This window comes from Epinephelus lanceolatus, chromosome 14 (genome assembly GCF_041903045.1).
Source record: "Epinephelus lanceolatus isolate andai-2023 chromosome 14, ASM4190304v1, whole genome shotgun sequence".
NCBI classification, from domain to species: domain Eukaryota; kingdom Metazoa; phylum Chordata; class Actinopteri; order Perciformes; family Serranidae; genus Epinephelus; species Epinephelus lanceolatus.
In genome coordinates, this window is record NC_135747.1 from 7,435,067 (window position 1) to 7,457,296 (window position 22,230).

Genomic DNA, 22,230 nt, shown 5'->3' on the forward strand with positions numbered 1-22,230 from the left:
TTATCTTTTTGAGCGGTACTGTTTCAAGTCACAGTCCATCATCTACATACACAACCTAATCCGTCCTTATTTGCAACATTACCAATCGTAGTCATGCTCTCACATCCCAGCAGATATTGTGTGTTGCGCTCATACTGTATAAAAATGCGCTGTGTTTCTTTGCAAATGGAAGTTTTTTGTACAATGTCGGAGACGCTGAGCACTTGAGTAAGGCAACTGTATGCAGGGCGGTCAGAAAAGTGTGCTCGTTTTACGGGCATCTGCCTTCTTTCTGTTGGCTGAGTAGAAGTCTGTGTTAGTTTAAATAGGCTTAATTATTGAACAGAACATGATATAGATGAGAAGACATTTATGTGTGTGAAAACAGCATTATGTTGGGGATACAACAACTGCACAGTCAAACAGCCACTTAATATTTACTTTACAATGTAAAACATGATCAAAGTGAGGTACCCCCATGAGATTATGCCGAGGTCTTACCTGTTTGAACAATGTTTATATATTCCATCCTAAACTGCTGCCAAGTACGCTTCTCCCCCGCGGGATTGCACCTAAATGAAATAAATTAATAGGCTACCATTCAAGCAGTTTTCCCCTGTAATATTATTGTGATTGCAAAGGACTACATTTAAACTTATGCATTCTCCCACGCCGTCTCCCTCTCTTTTGCAGCTGCAGCGGTGTTGCACTTCTTTTTGAAAACGTGTGCAAACTCGCCGTATGAGCGCATTAAGATTTCTAATTCTAATGGGGTGAAAAACGCCCTCCCCGTCCCCGTTGCCATGGTGACTCGTCGAATCGGGGCTCCATTGATGCTGGCTTTTTATAGTTGTGGTGCACGCGCTTAACTCCAGGTGAAACTACTCTGAGTTGATTAAACTGATTCAAATCAGCTGTTCTGGAACCGGAAACTCAGAGTTTCCTATCTCAGAGGCCGTTTACATGTACACGGTGATTTTGATAAACGGAGACATCTTCCTTCGTTTGTGCCCTTCGTTTACACGCAAACGGAGATTTCTCCTCTGAAAACGAGTCTTTCTAAAAACTCCGGCCAGAGTGGAGATTTTGGAAAACTCCGGTTGCGCGTTTGCATGTAAACTGAGATAAACGGAGATAAATGGAGTTATAGGCAGCCGACGTCACAGTATGCGCCGGAACTTGCGCCTGTGTCAAAAGTGCGACCTATGTTGCTATGGTGACAATGGATACATGGAAGGCTTGAGCCTCTCGTTACGCTGCCACCTACAGGTTTGGCATGCTCTTGTGTATATATACACGGGTAAGTGTAAACGAAGATCTTTTTGAAAACGGAGATGGTGAAATGTCCGTTTATGAAAATAGCCGGCGACGTGTAAACGGCCTCTCAGAGTAGATCAACTCAGAGGTCAGTATTAGACTCAGAGTTTGTTGAACCTGCTTTGTGAAACGGACCCCAGCACATGAAAACTGTTTATTTCTATTTTTTATTACCTTTTCTCTATTCTTTACATCTAAAATTGCAAATAAACTTAAACTTGAAAATTGAGACCAAGCAAAGTTTTAATAGGATCAGATTCCAGTAGTGCATTAAACGTCAAACTGTTTGCAGCATTAACAAAGCTGGAATAATAGTGAAATTGATCTGGATTCCAGTAAATAAGGGGGATAGAGGGGAACGAAGTAAATGCAACAATGAATTATAATGAGATTGAGGTTAAAAGCATAATCAAGTCAGACATGGTAAAGAAATGGCAGGAGGAATGGAAGAGGAAATATAAAGGTAAGTGTTATCTCAGTATCCAAATGAGTGAAACTAGCAGAACTAAAAAAGAGGAAGATATTATTTCAAGGATGAGATATGAACACATAGTCTTAATAGTACACTTAAGATAATTGGTAAACATGAAACTGGTATGACTGGTATTGTAACACACAGGAAACAACAGAGCATGTTATTATTTGTTGTTTGTGATACCAGCATGAAAGGCAGATTTTCAAAAGACTGCATCAAATTAAGTTACAAAAGTAGGTCTGCTACAGTTGAACTGAGGGCATGTGGAATTTAAAGCAATATTTACATTTTTGGAAAAGACAGGACTTAACCAAAAGAGTATCGAGTGGTAGGTTCAACTCTGTGGAACAATAGAGTAATCATAATTAGTAGGAAATCCATATTTTAAGAATGATTAGTTTGAGAGAGGTATCAGTTTTGTAACTGATTTATTTATTATTGTATTGCAATGGTGACATATTGGATTATGCAACTTTTGTAGGTAAGCATAACTTAATTTAGTGTCATCAAGATTTAGTAAGATTTCTAAAGCGATTCCTCTGCCATTGATTCAGCTAATTAAAAACTTCTTAATATATGCAAATATTGAGGCAGTACTGCAGTATTAGTATGGCCAAATTTAGTTACTGAAAAGTGTGACTTGCACGATAAGAAATATTATATCAAGTTAATTAGTATGGTCTTGAAATCTAGGGTGTTTGATGATTATTACAGAGGGTTACATACACAGGTCCCAGAGTTAATGACCTTATCTGTTATGGATAATGTACATTCTAATTTTTTAAGTGGCCTGTTTACCCAAAAGCTAAATAAACTAATTTTAAGGTAATTCACAAGGTTTATCCAACAGTGGTGTTGGAAGAAAAGGTTTAAATTCAAGGTTGACTCCTGTGCCTTCTGTTGTTAGAATAAAGAAACCTTAGAGCACATGTTTTTTTGTTTTGTTTTGTTTGTTTGTTTTGTTTTTCTTTCTTTATGTACCCTGTGTCTCAAAGATTCTGGTCTGACACAAAAAAATGGTTATTGCTGAAGAGTGGAGGAATAGTAAGCCCTCCTTTAACTGGTTTATTAAGTTGTTTTTCTTGTCATTGCAAAAAGAACTCTAGCAGGACTACAAGAAAGATAAATGTTGACCTTTCTCAATTCTTGTTGTTTTGAATTATGACCCTTGTTTTGGATCTTGATGTTTTTGCTCCATGTCAATTTTGTGTGCCTGGTGCTTTAATTAACTTAACTTTTACAATTCCTATTTATATATTAATCTCCCCCTTGTCTATTTTATTTTTTTTATTTTTATTTTTTCTCGTCTTAATCAACGTTGGCTGTTCCGATGCACAAGGTGGCGATAATGCACTTAAAAGCTGTTTGCCAATCGCCATTAAATAAAAGAATAAGAGGGGTGGACCATTTCATCCACTTGGGGGCAGCTGCTCCTGTGACGTGCTGCTAATCTACTTCAATTAGACAGTAGAAGAAGTAGTTTCCGATGCAACAGCTAGGCATCATCATGCCTACTGCTGTGATTATGGAGGAAAATTTTGATAAATTATTAGAGCAGTGTGAAGCCCAAGAGCTCGAGGTAAGCAATGAACCGCTAAATTCATTTTTTTCTTGTGCCAACAATAAATGTAGCCTAGTTTGTTTGCTTGAAGGATTGGTAGTAGTTTTTCTGGTAGTTAGCTCATGGCTAACGTTAAGGCTGAGAAGCTAGCCTGTGTTCACTACTCGAACGCTTCAGAGATTGTTAAATTACAATAAATAAATGTTCACGTTAGCTTCTGAATGAACCAGTGCCATGCTAACAATGCCAACAAATGTGCCGTCGTTTAAATAGTGGGGTTAGCGTCACTCTCTGCTTCCACTGCTGCGTTTAGCAGATAGTAGGTAACAGTTCGTAAGCTAACTGTAGAGAGCTAGAGATGCCTTTGATAAGTTGATAAACAGAGCTAAAGTTACAGCTAATACTACAGTAGTATTTTACTGAGGTTCTCATAACGTAAAATATATTGCTTGGTTCACTGTGTGGCGTTCACCTTGTGAATGACCAGTTACTTTAAGAAATACAGTAGCATTGTAAGGTAAGGGACCAATGCTATATAACATAACACAAATAAGGAAAATAACGTTACAAACATAACTGTCGGAAGTAATGTTACGTAGCTAACGTCCACCACCGGAAGTTTATATGATATAGCCTACAACATGGATTTTAAGGGGAACATATAGCTTTGTTTTCAGCTCATTCTTAGCCTCAAACTTCAGTTTCACATCTGCATTTATTTTTAACAGGCTCCAGGGGGCATTGCAACACCTCAAGTGTACGCTCAGCTGCTGGCGCTTTATTTACTTCATAATGACATGTAAGTCAGCTCTGTGTCTGTTTTTAATATGTTACAGGATCCTCTGTCTCTTGAAGGTTTTTGTATCTGGGGTGTGGATCTTGACTTGCTTTAAGATTGTTGCTTATAGAAAACATTGCATATTGGTTTTACTTCTGCAGTCCTTAAATTCAAAGCAAAGAAATACAAAGCATCCTTAATTTCAGACTATCTTGGCAAACAGTTGGTAATGCCCTTTTCCTTTTCCTTTTTCAGTGTTGTGACATTTTGTAGTGCATAATGCCTGGTTGGCTTCACAAATAATACATTTGGTTTGGGAATGAATATGTGTGTGTCAAACTTCAGTAGGTCCCTTAAATCTGTTCAGTTGTATCACTGCTAACCCTGTTCTCTTGTTGCCTGTACCTGCAACTCAGTTCTGTGTACAGTAACTTGCAAATGTGGTTTCAACAGGAATAATGGCAGATATCTGTGGAAACGTATTCCCCAAGCAATAAAATCGGTAAGCATGACAACAGATAGGTAGACACTAATGAAACCCATTTCAGTATGATACATGTGATTGTCCCGTTTGTGCTGCTTTATATGGTACTTACCATATCTACCAATTTCCAACTTGTAAGTACTGCTCACATCAACATCCAATGATAATTTCAACTTTGAACCTCGTCCTTATTTCCTTATTTTAACTCTGATTCTGACTTGACAGTAAAGAATAAAGACAGCTCTGGAAAGTAAACAGAGGTGGCTGTCTGTCTGACTTCAGCTTAAGTCTGTTATTCAAGCTGAACAAATCATTTTTAATACATATTTAATCCACAACATTTGCTTACCCCTTCACGACCAACTTTGGCTATTACAGAAACATAGCTCAACTGTATTTAACTTATTATTAGTAACACATGCAGTTGCTGCTTTGCATTGTCTGATTGCATAAATGCTGGCAATTTATAACCATGGGAAAATTTACCATCACTGTCTTCTATCTGACAGGACAACTGCCCCTGATGCTAATAGAATAATGTTGTTGCTAATCAGATCATAGTTCCTTGTCAGATGCTCATCTGAAGGTTGAGGCTCTTCAGACTGTTAAAGACAAAGCTTCATTGTGTATATACACTGTACGACTCGGTGTTTAAATTGGTGTTTTAAAACTAAACAGGACAGTTGAAAAATTAGATCACTGTGATACAATATCCCAAGTATTTGGGTGTGACTGCTCTTTATAGTAGCATGACAACCACTGCCTTGTCAAGTGTAACATACTAAAGGTTTTTGAAATGCTTTTCCATTTATTGTATACAGGCAAACCCTGAATTAACATCTATTTGGGCTGTTGGCCAACGCATTTGGCAAAGAGACTTTCCAGGGATCTACACAGCCATTGCAGCTTACCAATGGTCAGAGAATATCCTTCCGGTCATGGAGGCTCTTCGAGGTAACAATAAAGTGTTGTCTTATCTGACCCTTCAATCAGTGTCATTTAGCTTTTACAGGGGTTAAAGTTCTCCGGCACAGCGCCGGATTTCCGGCGTGGCAAAGTTTCTGTCTGGCACAGGCAGATGTGCTCTGCAGTGCGAGCATTTCACTCGCATTGGCCCCTAAAAATATATGTGCGAACCAGGAAAATGATTTAGGCGCACAGTGTGCGAGTAAACACAACCTGCTGTTTACCGTAATCGGCATCAGACGTTTTTTCATCGATTACCGATCAAATAAATGTATTTTAAAACTCCCTCCTTTGGCTCTGATAAAGCCGTCTCACTCCCTGCCTGCAGTCCCCACTGCACTGGGCTTTGTAACAATGTCCCGCCTACAGCCCCCTCTGATTGGTTACATGGCACAAGTGATAGCCAATCAACACTGATGCCTGTGCACGCTTTCACATCATGTTACATTGAGACACAGAGCTCAGACGAGCAGGAGAGGCTCTGGTAAGCCAGCAGTAATTTTGAAGGTAAGGTAACAGAAACCAGACAAAAACGAAAGTTGCAATAAAAGTCCTCTATGCTGAAGTTTTAAAGTCACCACCACAACGTTATATGATCCATTTCAATGATGACATGCTTGCCCAGAGGCGAAATTTCGACGTAACTGCCTGTTTAATTCACATCAAGCGCGATACAATTTTGCAAACAGCCTAAATGATTTAGCTTCTAAAAATAAATAGCACCAAGGCAAAAAAGAGATGTAGGAGCTATAAGTCAAAAAGTCTGGTAACCACTGAAAGTTTAATCTTTATTTATAAACTCATTATGCTATAAAAGTTTAATCTGAAAAGTAACTACTAAAGCTATAATCTGTTTGTTCATTTTGATAATAAACATGTTCCTTTGCAACACATACATTTCTGTTTCTTCATTTTGTGACCGCAACACCAAGCCCCCCGCTCCGGAAAAGATTTCAGATTTCAGGCACACAAATTTTCCGTGCTCCACATTTCAGGTACAAAATTTTTTCTTGCTTTAACCCCTGCTTTTAACATTATTAAAACATTTAGAAATGAAATTTAAAGATTGTACACATTAAGCTCTGGGCAAAATTGAAAATAGTCATAGCTACAATTCAACCAAGGTGAAAGAACTTATTGGAAAACTAAGGGACTGAATTTTACTGTTCATGCCCTCTTTTAATTTCCAGCAGTGTGGCTTATCAGTGTCATGAAGGCTAGTTAGAAGGACAAAATGCTGATATAACTCAGTTTATATGCTCACATGCTTACACTAGTACTCTCTCATAATTTTACAAAATATCTAAACATTTCTGCTGTGTCTTGATTTCACACCCCCACCTTTTTACATCAAATGCCAACTTTTAAGACACATCCCTGCATGAAATTATTGCTCACATGCTCACTGTTGTTTGGGCCTCTGTATCATGTGATGTTTCCCTTGTGCAAGAGTTTAAGAATAGCTTCTCTCTCATGTTTACGGCACTTCTTGTTGATCTGCTATGGATGCTGACGTAGAGAATGTCATAAGACACTTGGGCAGCCATTGATAAGAAAAACTTGGTGGATGTGGTGAATTTGGGAAGCGTTTTTGAATCTAAATGCACACAATTTATTCTTTTTTTTTTTTTTTTAATTGATAAAGCAGTTTTTAACAAGGCAGCAAATCTTCCTACAAAGGAATTATATAATAAAGTTCTTATTAGCAAGTATGTTTGTATTTACTAGGGATGTAAGTGTTTCATCATGAAACAATATTGTGATTATTCTTTGGACAATGATACTATATTTGCTGATATCACAAAGTCTGCCATGATATGATTTTGATTCAGATTGGAGAATTGCGATCAATATGAGACAATGTCAGTAAATACCCTCATTGTCTTTTCTTGGGCTGCTTGCCATTGTCTACCAGGCGTTAGGCCACTAGCAGTGTTTGAATGTTTACACTTGGACGAAAATGGTGACAGAGTACTGCCGGAATTTCAAAACAAAGTCATATCTTAAAGTTGAAAATATGTATGGAAGTTTTCACTTTGCAGCGATAATTTTGTATCGTTGATCGTTGAATTGATATATTGATCCAGACTGAGGTATTGTTACATCCTTAGCATTGATAAGCCAATGGTTGCTTTTTTTTCCTCAAAAAAGTAAACTTTATGTAATCAATCATTTAATAAAGATGTAATTAGTGATCAGAACTGTCCATTTTCTATTGATTAATGTCATTGGTCAGTTTAAATTTAAACAGAAATGTCAAAAGTATTTGGAAAACATGTGGTTACTGTGTTCTCCGTAAGAAACAGTTACATATACAGTTCATATAAATATCAAACTAGGTAGTCGATCAACAATTCAATGGAAATAAAATGTTCAAAACAACAGCGGAGTCACAAGATGTTGACATTGACTTGTTTACCATTAGACCGAGCTCCCTCTCACTTGGGGCTCCTCTGAGCCAGTCACATGGGCCCTGGTTGTCTCTGCTCAGTCCACCACCTCTGTCACTGTTAAAGGGGACACAGTGCCTACTGGGACAAGTGACACATGCAGCGCTGGGTAGGAGGGGGCCATTTCTGTGAAAAGATCCCAAGGCAGCAAGCAAGCAGGAATGTTTGCTCTGGTTGGTGGGAAGGATCAGATGTCACCAGCTGTGAGAGGCTGGTATAAAGGACAGAGCTGCCAGCTCTGAGCCAGAATAGATATCAGCATTTGACAAGTAACAGCACGCACTAAGGATAAGCCAGCAGAGTCTGCCTTTTATTTTGGTAACCTTTTGAAACGGACAGAGGGAGAGAAGCTTTTAGTTTTCTCTTGTAAAAATTAGGAAACTTCCTGGTCTAACTGAAGGTAGAGAATTTTCCAATATGGATGTTCAGAGGACAGGCTCTATGGTGCGGCCCCCGAGCCCCATGGATAGCCTCGAGAAACAGTTGAGCTGCCCCATCTGCCTGGACATGTTCACCAAACCTGTGGTCATCCTGCCATGCCAGCACAACTTGTGCCGTAGTTGTGCCAGTGACCTCTACGACTCACGCAACCCGTACCGCTTCTCTGGTGGTGTCTTTCGCTGTCCTACTTGCCGTTTTGAGGTTGTGCTTGACCGCCATGGTGTGCATGGGCTCCAGCGTAACCTGTTGGTAGAAAATATTATCGACCTCTATAAGCAGCAGCAAGAAGGCAGTGGCAGTGGCAGCACAGAAACCAGCCTGAAGCCTAAAGAATCCAAAGAACCGATGTGCCAAGAACACGAGGATGAGAAAATCAACATCTATTGCGTGACTTGCCAGACACCCACCTGCTCCATGTGCAAAGTGTTTGGCCAGCATAAGGACTGTGAGGTGGCACCTTTAGCAAGTGTCTACCAGGCCCAGAAGGGTGAACTGAGTAATGCTATTGACACCCTAGTGGCCAGCAATGGCCGCCTGCAGGCTCTGCTCAACCAGATGGAAGATGCCTGCCGTGCTGTACAGGAAAATGCTCAGCGTGCTAAACAAGGGCTAGCTGAGCGCTTTGACCTGCTATATGCTGTCCTGGAAGAACGCAAGACCATTCTACTAGAGCAGATTGGTAAAGAGCAAGATGAAAAGGTTGCAGCTCTGCGGGCACTGGCTCAACGTTACGGCGAACGATTGCAGGCTAGTTCAGAGCTCACAGATACGGCTGTGAGGGCATTGGAGCAAGGCAGTGCTGCTGAGTTTCTCTTAGCCTCCAAGGGCCTCATCACGCAGACCAAAGACGCAGCGAAAGGTTCACTGGGGGAAGAGAGGCCAGAGCCAGGCTTCGAGAAGATGGACCACTTCACTTTATCAACAGAACATGTTGAAGCAGTCCTGGCAAAAATGGACTTTGGAGTGGGTGATGATGATGAATTTGAGGATGCAGAGGAGGAGGAAGAAGAAGAGGAGGAATAATGAAAATCAAAGTAGTCATGGACTTGTTGGAAATATTGTTATATGTGTTTTTGAGGGTTTTTTGACACAAGTGTTTGTGGCAGGGACTGCATTTGATGTTGAAAGAAATGTAAGGTTACGTTGGATGTGGGCTGAAAAGGCTTGCCCTGACTAAGTGCAATATTTAATTTCAATGTCATATTCATAACTTTTCTTAACTTCTTTTTATACTTTTGTACTTCTAAGCCAGTTAAATGAAGAAACTGATCTAGATAAATGTAAATATAGAATGTCTGAAGACGGATTACACATCGTTTTCCTCATATGTAGCTCATGGAAGTAGTTCTTTGTGTTTTCTCACTCTGTCTAAGTTTGTGTTGAATTGGTGATCAGCTGATCTGCCTGTAATCACCAAATCTGTCGTGACTGGAATGTGGAATAAAGCTGCATGAAGTTAAGCATCTATTTCCTTTATTGCTTAACTAAAACATGAAGACCCAGTATTATTTTGATCGCATAGGTTTTTAGATTTTTCCTTGGAGTGCTTCCATCAAAATATTTCCCAGTTTGTTGCTGGTCTTACTTGGCAATAGGCTGAATTTAAAAATAAAAGCCCTTGCCATGTCCTGTCTGCTTTGCCTTTGCTGGTTAAAAGTGGGGGCTATTTTTAAGAGGTGAGAGGGTGAGAAATGATAGCGGCCCTGGAATAGACTCGGGGAAGGACAGGCCAGGTCCTGTTTCCCCTCCATAAAATTCCCAACCTCCCACTCATGGACGTCTTGCTCAGCAGCTCCAACCCAACTCTGGAGTGTCAGGACATACTAAGAAAGGCTGGTCCAGTTGCCACACGAGTCATCTCCCAACGGTCAAGAGGCCACAGTAAAAATACACGTCTGCCTGGGGACTGGGTTACAAAAAGCCCCTGGAGATGACCTGCTTGTCCGTGTTGGGAGCATTTGAGTCAGAGTCCTCATTTCTTTTCTTATACGCAGCCAGTCAGGTGGCAGAAAGTTGCTCTCACACGAGAAGCAGATTTATGAAGTTTGATATGAGGATCATTTTTGACAGATGGGAGTTTGACTAGAAAAGGGAAAAACAACTTGGGTTAGTTTCCTCTGTAGTTATTCATCAATGATGAGACACCACAATGACAAAACAACAATATTTCATCCACTTTTCTCTGGAAATACACTGTTATAATAGTCTGCTTTAATCATCATAGTGTCTAAATAAGGACTGCTGATATCACCCTACAACCATAACTTTGATTAAAGCCATAACAAAATAAAGATTAATTGCTTTCACATACAATTGATGCATAAACCCAGTTTTCCAAGTTAATATTTTCAGTCCTATCTCTTTTTGGACAAGTACAATGACAGGGAGAACAGGAAGCCCCTTGGAAAGCAGAATGAGAAAGTGCTCTTGACAAATCTCCGGCCTTCCCCTCACAGCTGTCTTTTCTCATCCCACTTGTTATTGTTACTGCTGCTAGCTGCTGCAACAGACTGGGGGCTGACTGTTGGTACACATAAACCGTTGCTAGGCTATAAAACACAAAAGGCCACAACCCTGAGGCATTTATGTGATAGCTGCAGGAGCAGCAGGAAAAACATGGCGATGTACAGTATGTTGCCCTGTGCTGTTGTGAGGCCCTGTCACTCTCAAAGTTATCTCCACAAACTGCAGCACCATGTCAAGTAAGGCTAGATAAATGTGCCAACTTTGGCATTTTGGGATCCTAAGCCAGTGCCTGCTGATAAAGACATCAGTGGTTTGTCGTGTGAGCACAGCACAGCAACGTCCATGATTCATGATCTATTTTTAAGTGTTCTTAATTATGGAAAATCTTAATTTGTTATTTGTTTTAGCTCATAAGTTCATCATAATCAAATCAAAGATTACCTAACAACATATGCACTGTTTGTTTTAAAACAACCAGACGCTAGAAGCACTGAAAGACAGACAACCCAGAGTTTTTGCTCAGAATAGCGTTTTATTTCAGTCCCAGGCCAACTCCTGTCACTTGTTAAGTTGTTTGTGACTGTGTGCTTGTTTGGGGTGAGCAGGAGATGGAGTGGTGAGGGGAAGCCACTTCCTTCACTCAAACACTCAGAATTACCATAAGCAAACCCCAAGATGGAAAATTAGCAAGAACAGGAAAAAACATTAAGTTAAAAAATGCAGACCTCGAGTATTCACTTGACATTTTACCAAAACATACTCACCTCTGACTGCTAATGATCATAGCAGAATACTCCTTTAAAAAAAGGCCCTGGCTTCCAAACCCTACCTGTCATTCCTGATTTTTATTCACGTTGTAGGAACTCCAGTCTTGTTGCTAATTAACAACTTTGTTCACAAGAAACATGACCCTTTAGTCATAGTTCACACATACACAGGTATTTTGTAAGACATAGCTTTTATTTTGCCTTTTGGCTTTTTGTCCACATGCAATCTGTGTTTTAGGTCACTGAAACAGGACATTTTGTAAAACTTTGTGCAGGTGAAGTTTTCTGAACAGCTGTTTTTAGTGTCGATGTGTAGACAGGGAAAACAGAGTTTTTGGTTTGTTACGTCAGAGTGTGCACCATTACCTCATTTGTGAGGTGTCACAAGTAAGGAGATATTTTGTGCAATGGTGAACACAGCCATAATAGTGCTGGCTCTATTTTATTTCTGTCTGTCTACCTAATGTTGCTAACAGGACTGTTTTACATGTTTACATATAAATGTGCAGTTACTGTTCAATGAGAGTGCCTTTTAGGCAGCCTCTTCAAGGCGTGAATTTTACACTATTATGCCGCTCGCCATTCTTTATAAAAGGTACAATTATAGAATGGTGGGACAGAGTTGTCTTGCCTTGAAGCAGGCATCAGAGGTAGCAACCTCAGTGAAACGTCTATGTTAAAGGGACAGCCATCACCAAAGGGTCATGGGCCACACAGGTGTGACGTTTTGAAGACGTGTTGTGCTTGCGACCCACCGTGGTGAATTTTAAAAACTAGCTTGGGAAAACTATGACATTAGGCAGCTCCTTACCTTTCAAGCAGAGGATGAGATCAGCCGTCATATAACAGGACAGTAAATTATTGTTGTTGCCATGTTAATACCATTGTCAGTGTTTATAAAGCGTTGTTGATGCTTATATGTCACTCTAGAGGCCGATGCTGTTGTGTTCCATGTCAAGTCTAACACACCTCTTTTGCTTTTGTAATGAAATCGCACAATGGAGCAGCATGATGCTGCCATTGGTAGGTTCTGTATAAAAATGCAAAGACAACATAAAGAAGGAACTTTGTAGCAGCCCTGTCGTGCAATCTCTGTGTACAAAGGGTTTATATTGAGGAAAAAAGGATCAGAATGCACTATGGAGGTCACTGTTCCAGGTAGCCTTCCAGCAATAGCTTTTTTTCAGGCTTCTGATCAGCCAACATCATGTTTTTCTTTGTGTGGCTTTAGGGTTAGGATTATATTGCCACCTATTTGTTTGGTATGCTCTTGGCAGTGCTTCAGATGTGTTTTTGCATTTTCATTTGGAGCTGTGGCTCAGAAGGTAAAGCGGTCATGTGCTGATCAGAATGTTGGTGGTTCAATCCCTGACCCTTGCAGTTTACATGTTGCATTGTCTTAGAGCAAGATAGTGAACCCCAAATTGTTTGTGACAGTGCATGTGAATGTTTGTCAGATGAGTCAATTAAAAACATATACATAGATTATTACAATAATACACATAACACAAAAGAACATACTGTGTAAGTTCACAGTAGGTTGCTGTAGCCCATTTACTGAATGCACTGTAAATCAGTGCCTCCCAACTAGTCCAGTCATGGGGTCCAGATTTCTCCTTAGTCATTAGTTCAGGGGCCACACAGTTTAATACATTTAGCACCATACTTGCATTTGGCCATGTCATCAAGCAGTTGTCCATTTGTCAATACTAAACATCAGGAAGCACCTCTTCAAAATTAAAGCTGTGTGCCAGAAATTCACTGTACTTAAAAATAAAGTATGTTATTTTACAAACTTGACACATTTACAGTCCATTTTGAATGAACCAAAGACCCAATTTTGGACTGTGACCCACCAATTGGGAACCACTGCTTTAAATATAACCAGAGCACAGCTCTAGCATGTATGCACTCAGTATGCACCAATCTGATATTAATCTCCCTGTGATTCATGTATCCTTCACAGAGAGTACACGACAAAGAGCGTATAGTCTAGTGGCCCAGGCATACACTTCCATCGCAGCAGACGATTTTGCTGCCTTTGTGGGATACTCTGTGGAAGAGGCAGTAAAGGGTAAGATTAAATTTACACAACCTCCTCACAGGAAATGTGATCTCATCACTGTTATAGTGTATAAAAAGATGTTTTAGTAACAAAAATGGCTATAGTATTGCAGTGTTTCTACACAGGTGTAATGCAGCTAGTTTCCATTACATAATGAGGGTATTTTCTTCTCCTTCCTCACCTCTGTCTGTGTCCATAGGTGTGGTGAGCCAGGGCTGGCAGGCAGACCCAGCTACTAGGATGGTGATGCCCAAAAAGCCAGGTAGGTGGCAGTATTGCTCTTTCAATCTGTACTCTTCATCAGTCCACTGTTTTGTTTTCCAAAATGTTTTCTTTTCATTATTAATCCTGCACCCACCTTCCTGCTACTCTTCTCCTTTATTTTATTACACACACATAAAAATGTTGAGAGCAGGGATTTGAGAGCCATTTTAATCTCAGAGGAAGATGGATGACATTTTCTTTTTCCTAGAATCTCTTGAAATGTTTGATTTGTTAAGTCTCCCTTGGCTAATGTCCATATTTCCAAAGGTTCCCTCATCCACTTCCCTTCTTTTCTTTTCCTGTGCTCACTTATTTTGGCAAGATTCTTATCACATCAGTGTGTCGTCAAGCCCAGAGAGTCATGGGATTGGGCTCCTATGCAGAATGGAAAAGTATTGAATTTGATTTTAGTAATTTCCAGGTCTGGATAAGTATGTGGAAAAGAAGAGAATATGGAAAAATATTTGTTAGGGTCCCCGTGGATCCTTAAAAAGTCTTAAAATGTCTTAAATGTAGGTATTTAATTTATTTAAGGTTTATAAATGTCTGGAATTGTAGGAGGAAAGGCATTCAATTTAATCTGAAGTACCAAAAATACTGTGACCTGCCGCAACCATCCAGCAATATGCATGAGGCGTGATGTGTCACAAAACATTCTAAGTTAAGACAATGGGTATTGCATTACTGCACAATGAATACTTTTACTAAAAGTACTTTCAGAACATTTTGCTAATTATCCTTGCATACTTTTACTTAAGTTCTGAATGAGGGACTTTTACTTGTATTAAAGTATTCTGAGGATCTGAATACGTCTTCCACCACAGCGAAAGTACAATTTTGCTCACATTGGGTTTTTTTAATTCCTTTTCATGCTCTCTGCTATGATGATGTTAGGCCTGGACCCTTTTTTTTATTAGCTCAGAATAAGAAAAAAATAAATTTGGGACATTCAGTTGGACTGGTTCTACTGCTATACAGTTTATTTTTGTTAATGAGAAGGCGCAGTTGTGTTAGTTAATGTGCACTTAATATTCTCATTATTCAAATTCTGTAAAACTCAGTAACAATGTGTTCTGTAGTCTATTTTTTCAATTTCTTTTGCTGTAGTAAAGGTATTAATTTTTCCTGTTCGAGGTATTATTAAGGTCTCAAAAGTCTTAAAATTTGTACTTAAATGTGCAGATACCCTAATTTGTGTTCCCAGAATATTGTCCCTATTCTGTTTTCTTTAATGTAAAATTCAGAATTTCTAAAACTGAATTGATCATACAAATAGAGTGTTTTTCATGGTGTTTGCAACGGACAGCCAGCACATTTTACCAATGTGTGCACGAGTGCAGGCCAGATCGAGTCTGATGTTGTCAAAAGCAAGGCAAGAAGTATTGTGTGTGACTGAACGCACACTACTACGCAGAGCTGCCTCTACGCCTGTACGTCACAGCCTGAGAAACAGCTCTGCCCCAAGTGCCTCATAACTGAACCAATCTAGACATCAGTGATCATATTGGTTTGGAAAAAAAAAACAAAAAAAACTCTTAATACAGTGTTTCCCACAGAATAAGAATCCATGTGTGGTGGTAGCAAATGACGGAAGGGTAACTTTCCATTTTGTTTTGTTTTTCCTTGTGCTTTTGTGTCCTTGTTTGACAGTTTGTGTCCCCTCTCAAAACTTGGAGGTTTTTGCGGGTCCGTGAAGGCAGCCCAGGTGGAACTTTTCATGAGTTTCACTTTCACTGTGTCTGACATTTTGCTGCTCTGTCTGCGTTCTCTGGGCATTTAGAGAGTGGATTAGTGAAAAACTGAACAGTGTGTGTGTGTGTCTGTGTGTCTGTGTGTGTGTGTGTGTGTGTGTATATATATATATATATACATACAGTACAGGCCAAAAGTTTGGACACACCTTCTCATTCAATGCGTTTTCTTTATTTTCGTGACTATTTACATTGTAGATTCTCACTGAAGGCATCAAAACTATGAATGAACACATGTGGAGTTATGTACTTAACAAAAAAAGGTGAAATAACTGAAAACATGTTTTATATTCTAGTTTCTTCAAAATAGCCACCCTTTGCTCTGATTACTGCCTTGCACACTCTTGGCATTCTCTCCATGAGCTTCAAGAGGTAGTCACCTGAAATGGTTTTCCAACAGTCTTGAAGGAGTTCCCAGAGGTGTTTAGCACTTGTTGGCCCCTTTGCCTTCACTCTGCGGTCCAGCTCACCCCAAACCATCTGGATTGGGTTCAGGTCCGGTGACTGTGGAGGCCAGGTCATCTGCCGCAGCACTCCATCACTCTCCTTCTTGGTCAAATAGCCCTTACACAGCCTGGAGGTGTGTTTGGGGTCATTGTCCTGTTGAAAAATAAATGATCATCCAACTAAACGCAAACCGGATGGGATGGCATGTCGCTGCAGGATGCTGTGGTAGCCATGCTGGTTCAGTGTGCCTTCAATTTTGAATAAATCCCCAACAGTGTCACCAGCAAAACACCCCCACACCATCACACCTCCTCCTCCATGCTTCACAGTGGGAACCAGGCATGTGGAATCCATCTGTTCACCTTTTCTGCGTCTCACAAAGACACGGCAGTTGGAACCAAAGATCTCAAATTTGGACTCATCAGACCAAAGCACAGATTTCCACTGGTCTAATGTCCATTCCTTGTGTTTCTTGGCCCAAACAAATCTCTTCTGCTTGTTGCCTCTCCTTAGCAGTGGTTTCCTAGCAGCTATTTGACCATGAAGGCCTGATTGGCGCAGTCTCCTCTTAACAGTTGTTCTAGAGATGGGTCTGCTGCTAGAACTCTGTGTGGCATTCATCTGGTCTCTGATCTGAGCTGCTGTTAACTTGCGATTTCTGAGGCTGGTGACTCGGATGAACTTATCCTCAGAAGCAGAGGTGACTCTTGGTCTTCCTTTCCTGGGTCGGTCCTCATGTGTGCCAGTTTCGTTGTAGCGCTTGATGGTTTTTGCGACTCCACTTGGGGACACATTTAAAGTTTTTGCAATTTTCCGGACTGACTGACCTTCATTTCTTAAAGTAATGATGGCCACTCGTTTTTCTTTAGTTAGCTGATTGGTTCTTGCCATAATATGAATTTTAACAGTTGTCCAATAGGGCTGTCGGCTGTGTATTAACCTGACTTCTGCACAGCACAACTGATGGTCCCAACCCCATTGATAAAGCAAGAAATTCCACTAATTAACCCTGATAAGGCACACCTGTGAAGTGGAAACCATTTCAGGTGACTACCTCTTGAAGCTCATGGAGAGAATGCCAAGAGTGTGCAAAGCAGTAATCAGAGCAAAGGGTGGCTATTTTGAAGAAACTAGAATATAAAACATGTTTTCAGTTATTTCACCTTTTTTTGTTAAGTACATAACTCCACATGTGTTCATTCATAGTTTTGATGCCTTCAGTGAGAATCTACAATGTAAATAGTCATGAAAATAAAGAAAACACATTGAATGAGAAGGTGTGTCCAAACTTTTGGCCTGTACTGTATGTACCTACAGCACTTCTAATGAACGGTCCAGCTCCAAGAATAGAAAATCAAAACCTGGTGGCAGATGTTTTAACTGTGGTGGGCCACCATGTGTGGGGGAATCTCTGCAGTATCTTCACATTGCATGTATACATAGCATATCAAATAACCAAATATTAAGGTTGTCTGAATATATGAGTTATGCAGTGATGTAGTTTTTAAAAAAGTGAATGGACTATCTTTTTTACCTGCCTGCGTTCATCATTGTTTTCATGGTCACAGTGAATAAACATGGCTGCACAGATGTCATGAAAATTATATTATTTAACCCTACAGCTCATTTTTTGTACTCCTTTATAACCAATAACATGGGGGAAACAGTCATTTATAGTTCATTCAAAATGTTAAAGGAAAATAATACAAGCATAGGCAGCGGTTAGTTTGTGTACTCTTTGGGCAGAGATGTTTGACAGCGGTATGATGTCCAGCTTTGTGTGTAGCAGTTTACAGATGAACTGACAGTACCTAGCTACAATCTTAGGGCAATTATTTGGCAACATATTAGCATATATAGTCAGAATGTAGCATACATGTTAATAGTTGGATTTTGAGTCTCAAAGAGTATGTAATTCTGAAGTGGAAAATGTGTAGGAACCCTGATTGATCTATCTTGTCCGAGAAACTTGCTGATTTATGCAAACAGTCGAGGAGGAGGCTTTGGCATGTCCTGCTCTCTGTAATCATCAGACGTAACTGCTGAAGCATCTGCTGCACACATGTCCGGCACAACACGCTAACCCACTCACCATTAATCCTCACGTGTCTGCTTTCCCCCCCCTCCACAGCGCCACTGGGACTTAATAGTGCTTGGTAATTTTGGTTGTGGAGTGGATTTCACACAGGAAATCATTCTGGTTAGGATAAATGTAACGTGTTGTAATGATCTCCGGGCTGAATGTCTCACAGGAACATGTGGAGACTCTAGGTAGTGTTGTTAAACGGGTCAAGCAGTGAGCTCAGATGTCGACTATGCGGTGAACTGGAAACCTGTGACATGCTGAGTCTGTCTGAGTTGGAACACATGGGCTGTAGCCACCAAGTAAAAGCTGGTGAGATTTAAGGAGATCGATGGTACTTGGCACAACAAGGAATCCCCCTCTGACTCAGCCTCTCCTCCTCTGTCTTTTTCTCCTCTCTCTCAACAGATCCTCCCCCAGTCTCATTGGTTCCAAATGAGCAGCAGTTGGCCAGACTCACTGACTACGTGGCTTTCCTCGAGAACTGATAACCCACCACATCTACTGCCACCCTTTTTCGCTTGCTTGGTACAGAGGGAGAATACAAGTTTGGATAGACTCTTCCCCTGGTTTCACTCCCTGATAGAGACGTACCAAAAACACACCCATCATCCTGCATGAGTGCTGCAAGCTCTTGTCCAAGACCTGCCTATTTATGTATATCACCCAATAAAGCTTCCCCAGTTCATTCATATGCTGAAAATTATTTTGAGACACAGTGTTGTTTTATATTCTTTTTACCTTTGGCTCTCTGCAACCTACCAGATGTATAGATTTGGATGTGATTTCAACAGACGACAGGGGCGTTTCTAGGATTTGAGGACGTTGGGGGCTTAGCTTGGACCTTTGTAGGGGGGTCCAGTGGGTATTCTCCCCTGCAATTTTTTTTTATGTAAAGCTCTATTTTGATGCTTTTTTTTATGCACTCTGGCATCTTATTTACCCCTAAAAACTGTTTTTTCCCCCCAGTTTAACTATGAATTGTGATGTTAAATATTAGTAGATATTAGTAATTAGTATTGACTAGAAACAGAATACAACTGCTGTCATTTAACATTTATTGACTAGAGTCTGAAATAGTTTTGTTAACAGTGGTGGAATGTAATGAAGTACATTTATCCAAGTACTGTGCTTTAGAACAACTCGTATTTCCATTTTATGATACTTTACACTTGTACTCCTGTACATCTCTCTACATCTCAGAGGGAAATATTTTACTTTTTACCACGCATTTATTTGCCTGCTGTAGTTGCATTGAAGTCTCAAGTTAATAACACAAAACATAGCCTAATCAACTGATAAGATGATGATGATTTCAAAGATTAAATTAGCCCGCAGTATGTAAGGTAATTAAAATGAACTCCACCTTTACCGGCTGCAACATTAAAGTGATGAACACATCAGTGCATCAATAATTATAATCCAGTGTGAATCTGAAATGGGCTGTTAAATGAGTACTTTTGATGCTAATACTTTAACTTGAGTAACATTTTAAGTGCTGGCCTATTCTTATTTTTGAAATGTATAGCCTGTATATTTATATCTGGAGCTATTCAGAAAATATTAGGGGCTGAAGCCTCATACGAGGAATATATTTCTCATCACCATCAATATGTTTTTACTGCTAACCTGACATTTGTTCCACATGAAAGAAACATACGAGCTAGTATGTACAGTCTGTCCACTCTGTTTGAGTACATAAAGTTTGACTTGAAACAAATTTTGGCAGGTAACGGAAGTCTTGCATGCATGCATGCATCAATATGTGGATTTCAGTCCTCAGACCTCATATTTTGAAGTTTAAGTTTTGACTGGTGAATAAATATTTTTGCTGTTTCTAATTTGGTATTCTTTCATTTCTTTATTCAAGAGTTCTCTTTCAGGTTGGTCTTTACAGAGCAGGCTGGGCTCAATCAAGGATGGTGAGTAATTATATTCAGCCTTTGGGACTTCCCCCTGTCACATTTAAATTACATGAAAAAAAGTTTGTTGTGTTCTGTAGCCTGGTATCAACAATTCACACACGGGGAAGAACATAATGTGTGAGGAAGCATATTTATGTTGCTTACAGCCACACTAGCGCACCAGTAAACTTTAGTGCATATAAATAGGATCAAAACTATTTTGGTTTGTCCACATGCATACCTCACATGGTATGAGTTGCTTTTGGAAATTAAGAGTTGCGGCAACACAAACCTCATCGTCCACAAACTGTCAAGTCTGTTGTGTGACTTAACCCACCAGGTTACGTTGCTTTGACATGCAAAGCAACTTAACTGTCAGTGCAAAGACTTGAAATTGCTGTGTGGATTTTCAGCTTGTTTCATGACAGTACTCTTTCAGTATTATTACAATTAATATGAATGCTTTCTGAAATATACTCAGTATTGTGTACAGTTAATTAATTAATCTTTTTAGGTGGGACTTTTTAAAGTGGCTAAAATACACTTTGTTGCTAACCCCCACCCACAGCAGTAGATTGCTTCGCTTCCATGTCTCACTTCAGCCTGCTTCTCTAAACTGGAGGTGTGTTGACAGCCACTGACTGTGTGTATTACACTGGCTATGGATAAGTACCACATAAAACTCCATTTAAAAAAAATCCAAACTACCCCTTTCAAGCTTGAATTAACATAGAGAAGTGATGGACATTTTATTTTGCAAAGGCATATCTGGCTGCCATCTGTTCATCAGTGCTACATAATAGATGTCTGGTGCAGATTTTTGTTTTTCTTCAGTCCCCTCTGCATCCTGTTTAGAAAAAGAATTTCAAACGTACACTATTTTATACTTATTTGATCTGCGTTAGCTTGAAGTGCCAGACATTTGATGTGATTTAGTGTGAAATCACATACATCAGAGCCGTTCTTTGCATGGTTGTGGTGGCGGGGAGCTAATTTATTTCTTGACATGGTCTGCTTTGTTATGAAAATTGCCTCATTGGAGACGCCTACAAACACAGACATTGACATTCGGGTTACATTAGCTGTGTTGGATCTTCGCTGTTCTTCTTGTTAAGTTTAATTTACTAACAACTTTTTGTTGTGTAGCGAGTGCATCTTAAGATTGTCTCTATATAGAAATGTTTCAGTTTGTGTATTTGCTGTATAAACACGTGTTGGCTTGAACTCATGTCCAGGCATGTGTTGAACCAGCATTGGCCTCATGACAGCACAGTGTGCCAGAGTCAGTCAGCACAAGTGTGTGCGTGAGAAGGTAACTGACCCTGATCACTCTTCTGTGACTGTCACAACAGTACTAAATTTGTACATAGATTTGTACACAGACGCACATGCACCCACACAGATCTATTGGACAGATGACATGATGAGCCGAGGCCGTGCAGCCTGAGGTATGCGAGTGCAAAAATATATTTCACATGTATCTACATGTATAACCTCAATGTGTTTCCTGTGTGAAAGTCAAAGGGTAAAACTTACAAGTACATGTTATACTGTAGCAACTAGATTGTGCTAATGTAATTTGTTTGGGAGATGCACAATTAAAGCAACATATCAAATGTCATAGGCCACAGGCGGTCTTTCCTTTACTGTATCAAATGCCTATATTGGCAGTTGTGTTTCCATTTATAAACTCAGCATGAAACATTGCCGGTTAACTCAGTTGGTTAGAGCGTGGTGCTAATAACGCCAAGGTCGCGGGTTCGAGCCCCGTACGGGCCAAGGTTATCTTGCAACTACCTCTGGCTGAATGTTACAGTATGTATTATTAGTGTGACCTACATAAGGGTTTGTTTCCTTCCTAATCCTCAAAATTCCTTAACCAGAAAATGCAGTAAATTACACAAAAAATACTGGAAAGAATACAGTAAGACCTCATAACTGTTTGAGAAAACATAATATGTTAAATAATTAAGGATTACATTAAAATTAATTTGTACATTTCTACAAATGCATAGTTTTAGTTATTTATTCA

At 39.8% G+C, this 22,230-nt stretch overlaps 2 protein-coding genes and 1 non-coding gene across 4 annotated transcripts; all 3 read left to right on the forward strand.

Annotated features, from left to right (window-relative positions):
• Positions 1–3,196: 3,196 nt before the first annotated feature.
• On the forward strand, positions 3,197–20,135 carry cops8 (COP9 signalosome subunit 8). Of its 2 annotated transcripts, XM_033617663.2 has the most exons (7): positions 3,198–3,350; positions 4,061–4,131; positions 4,564–4,612; positions 5,416–5,548; positions 13,651–13,758; positions 13,949–14,011; positions 18,703–20,135. In XM_033617663.2, exons 1-7 carry the CDS (start codon positions 3,258–3,260, stop codon positions 18,780–18,782), a joined length of 597 nt encoding a protein of 198 aa, XP_033473554.1. In that variant the 5' UTR covers positions 3,198–3,257; the 3' UTR covers positions 18,783–20,135. The 2 variants fall into 2 exon arrangements, with proteins under 2 accessions (XP_078030406.1, XP_033473554.1); XM_078174280.1 differs by lacking the exon at positions 13,651–13,758 and having other exon boundaries at positions 3,197–3,350.
• On the forward strand, positions 8,113–9,911 carry trim63b (tripartite motif containing 63b). Its single transcript, XM_033617662.2, has one exon. The coding sequence runs from the start codon at positions 8,428–8,430 to the stop codon at positions 9,472–9,474; it is 1,047 nt and encodes a 348-aa protein (XP_033473553.1). The 5' UTR covers positions 8,113–8,427; the 3' UTR covers positions 9,475–9,911.
• A 1,768-nt stretch (positions 20,136–21,903) lies between the features above and the next one.
• On the forward strand, positions 21,904–21,977 carry trnai-aau (transfer RNA isoleucine (anticodon AAU)). Its single transcript has one exon. It is a non-coding gene; the product is annotated as a tRNA-Ile (tRNA).
• Positions 21,978–22,230: the final 253 nt, after the last annotated feature.

Excerpts from the sequence above, each read along its gene's own strand:
- trim63b (XM_033617662.2), top strand. The coding sequence starts at position 8,428 with ATGGATGTTCAGAGGACAGGCTCTATGGTGCGGCCCCCGAGCCCCATG.
- cops8 (XM_033617663.2), top strand. The coding sequence starts at position 3,258 with ATGCAACAGCTAGGCATCATCATGCCTACTGCTGTGATTATGGAGGAA. Across the intron at positions 4,132-4,563 it reads TATTTACTTCATAATGACAT|GAATAATGGCAGATATCTGT; the intron begins GTAAGTCAGCTC and ends TGGTTTCAACAG. Across the intron at positions 13,759-13,948 it reads TGTGGAAGAGGCAGTAAAGG|GTGTGGTGAGCCAGGGCTGG; the intron begins GTAAGATTAAAT and ends CTGTGTCCATAG.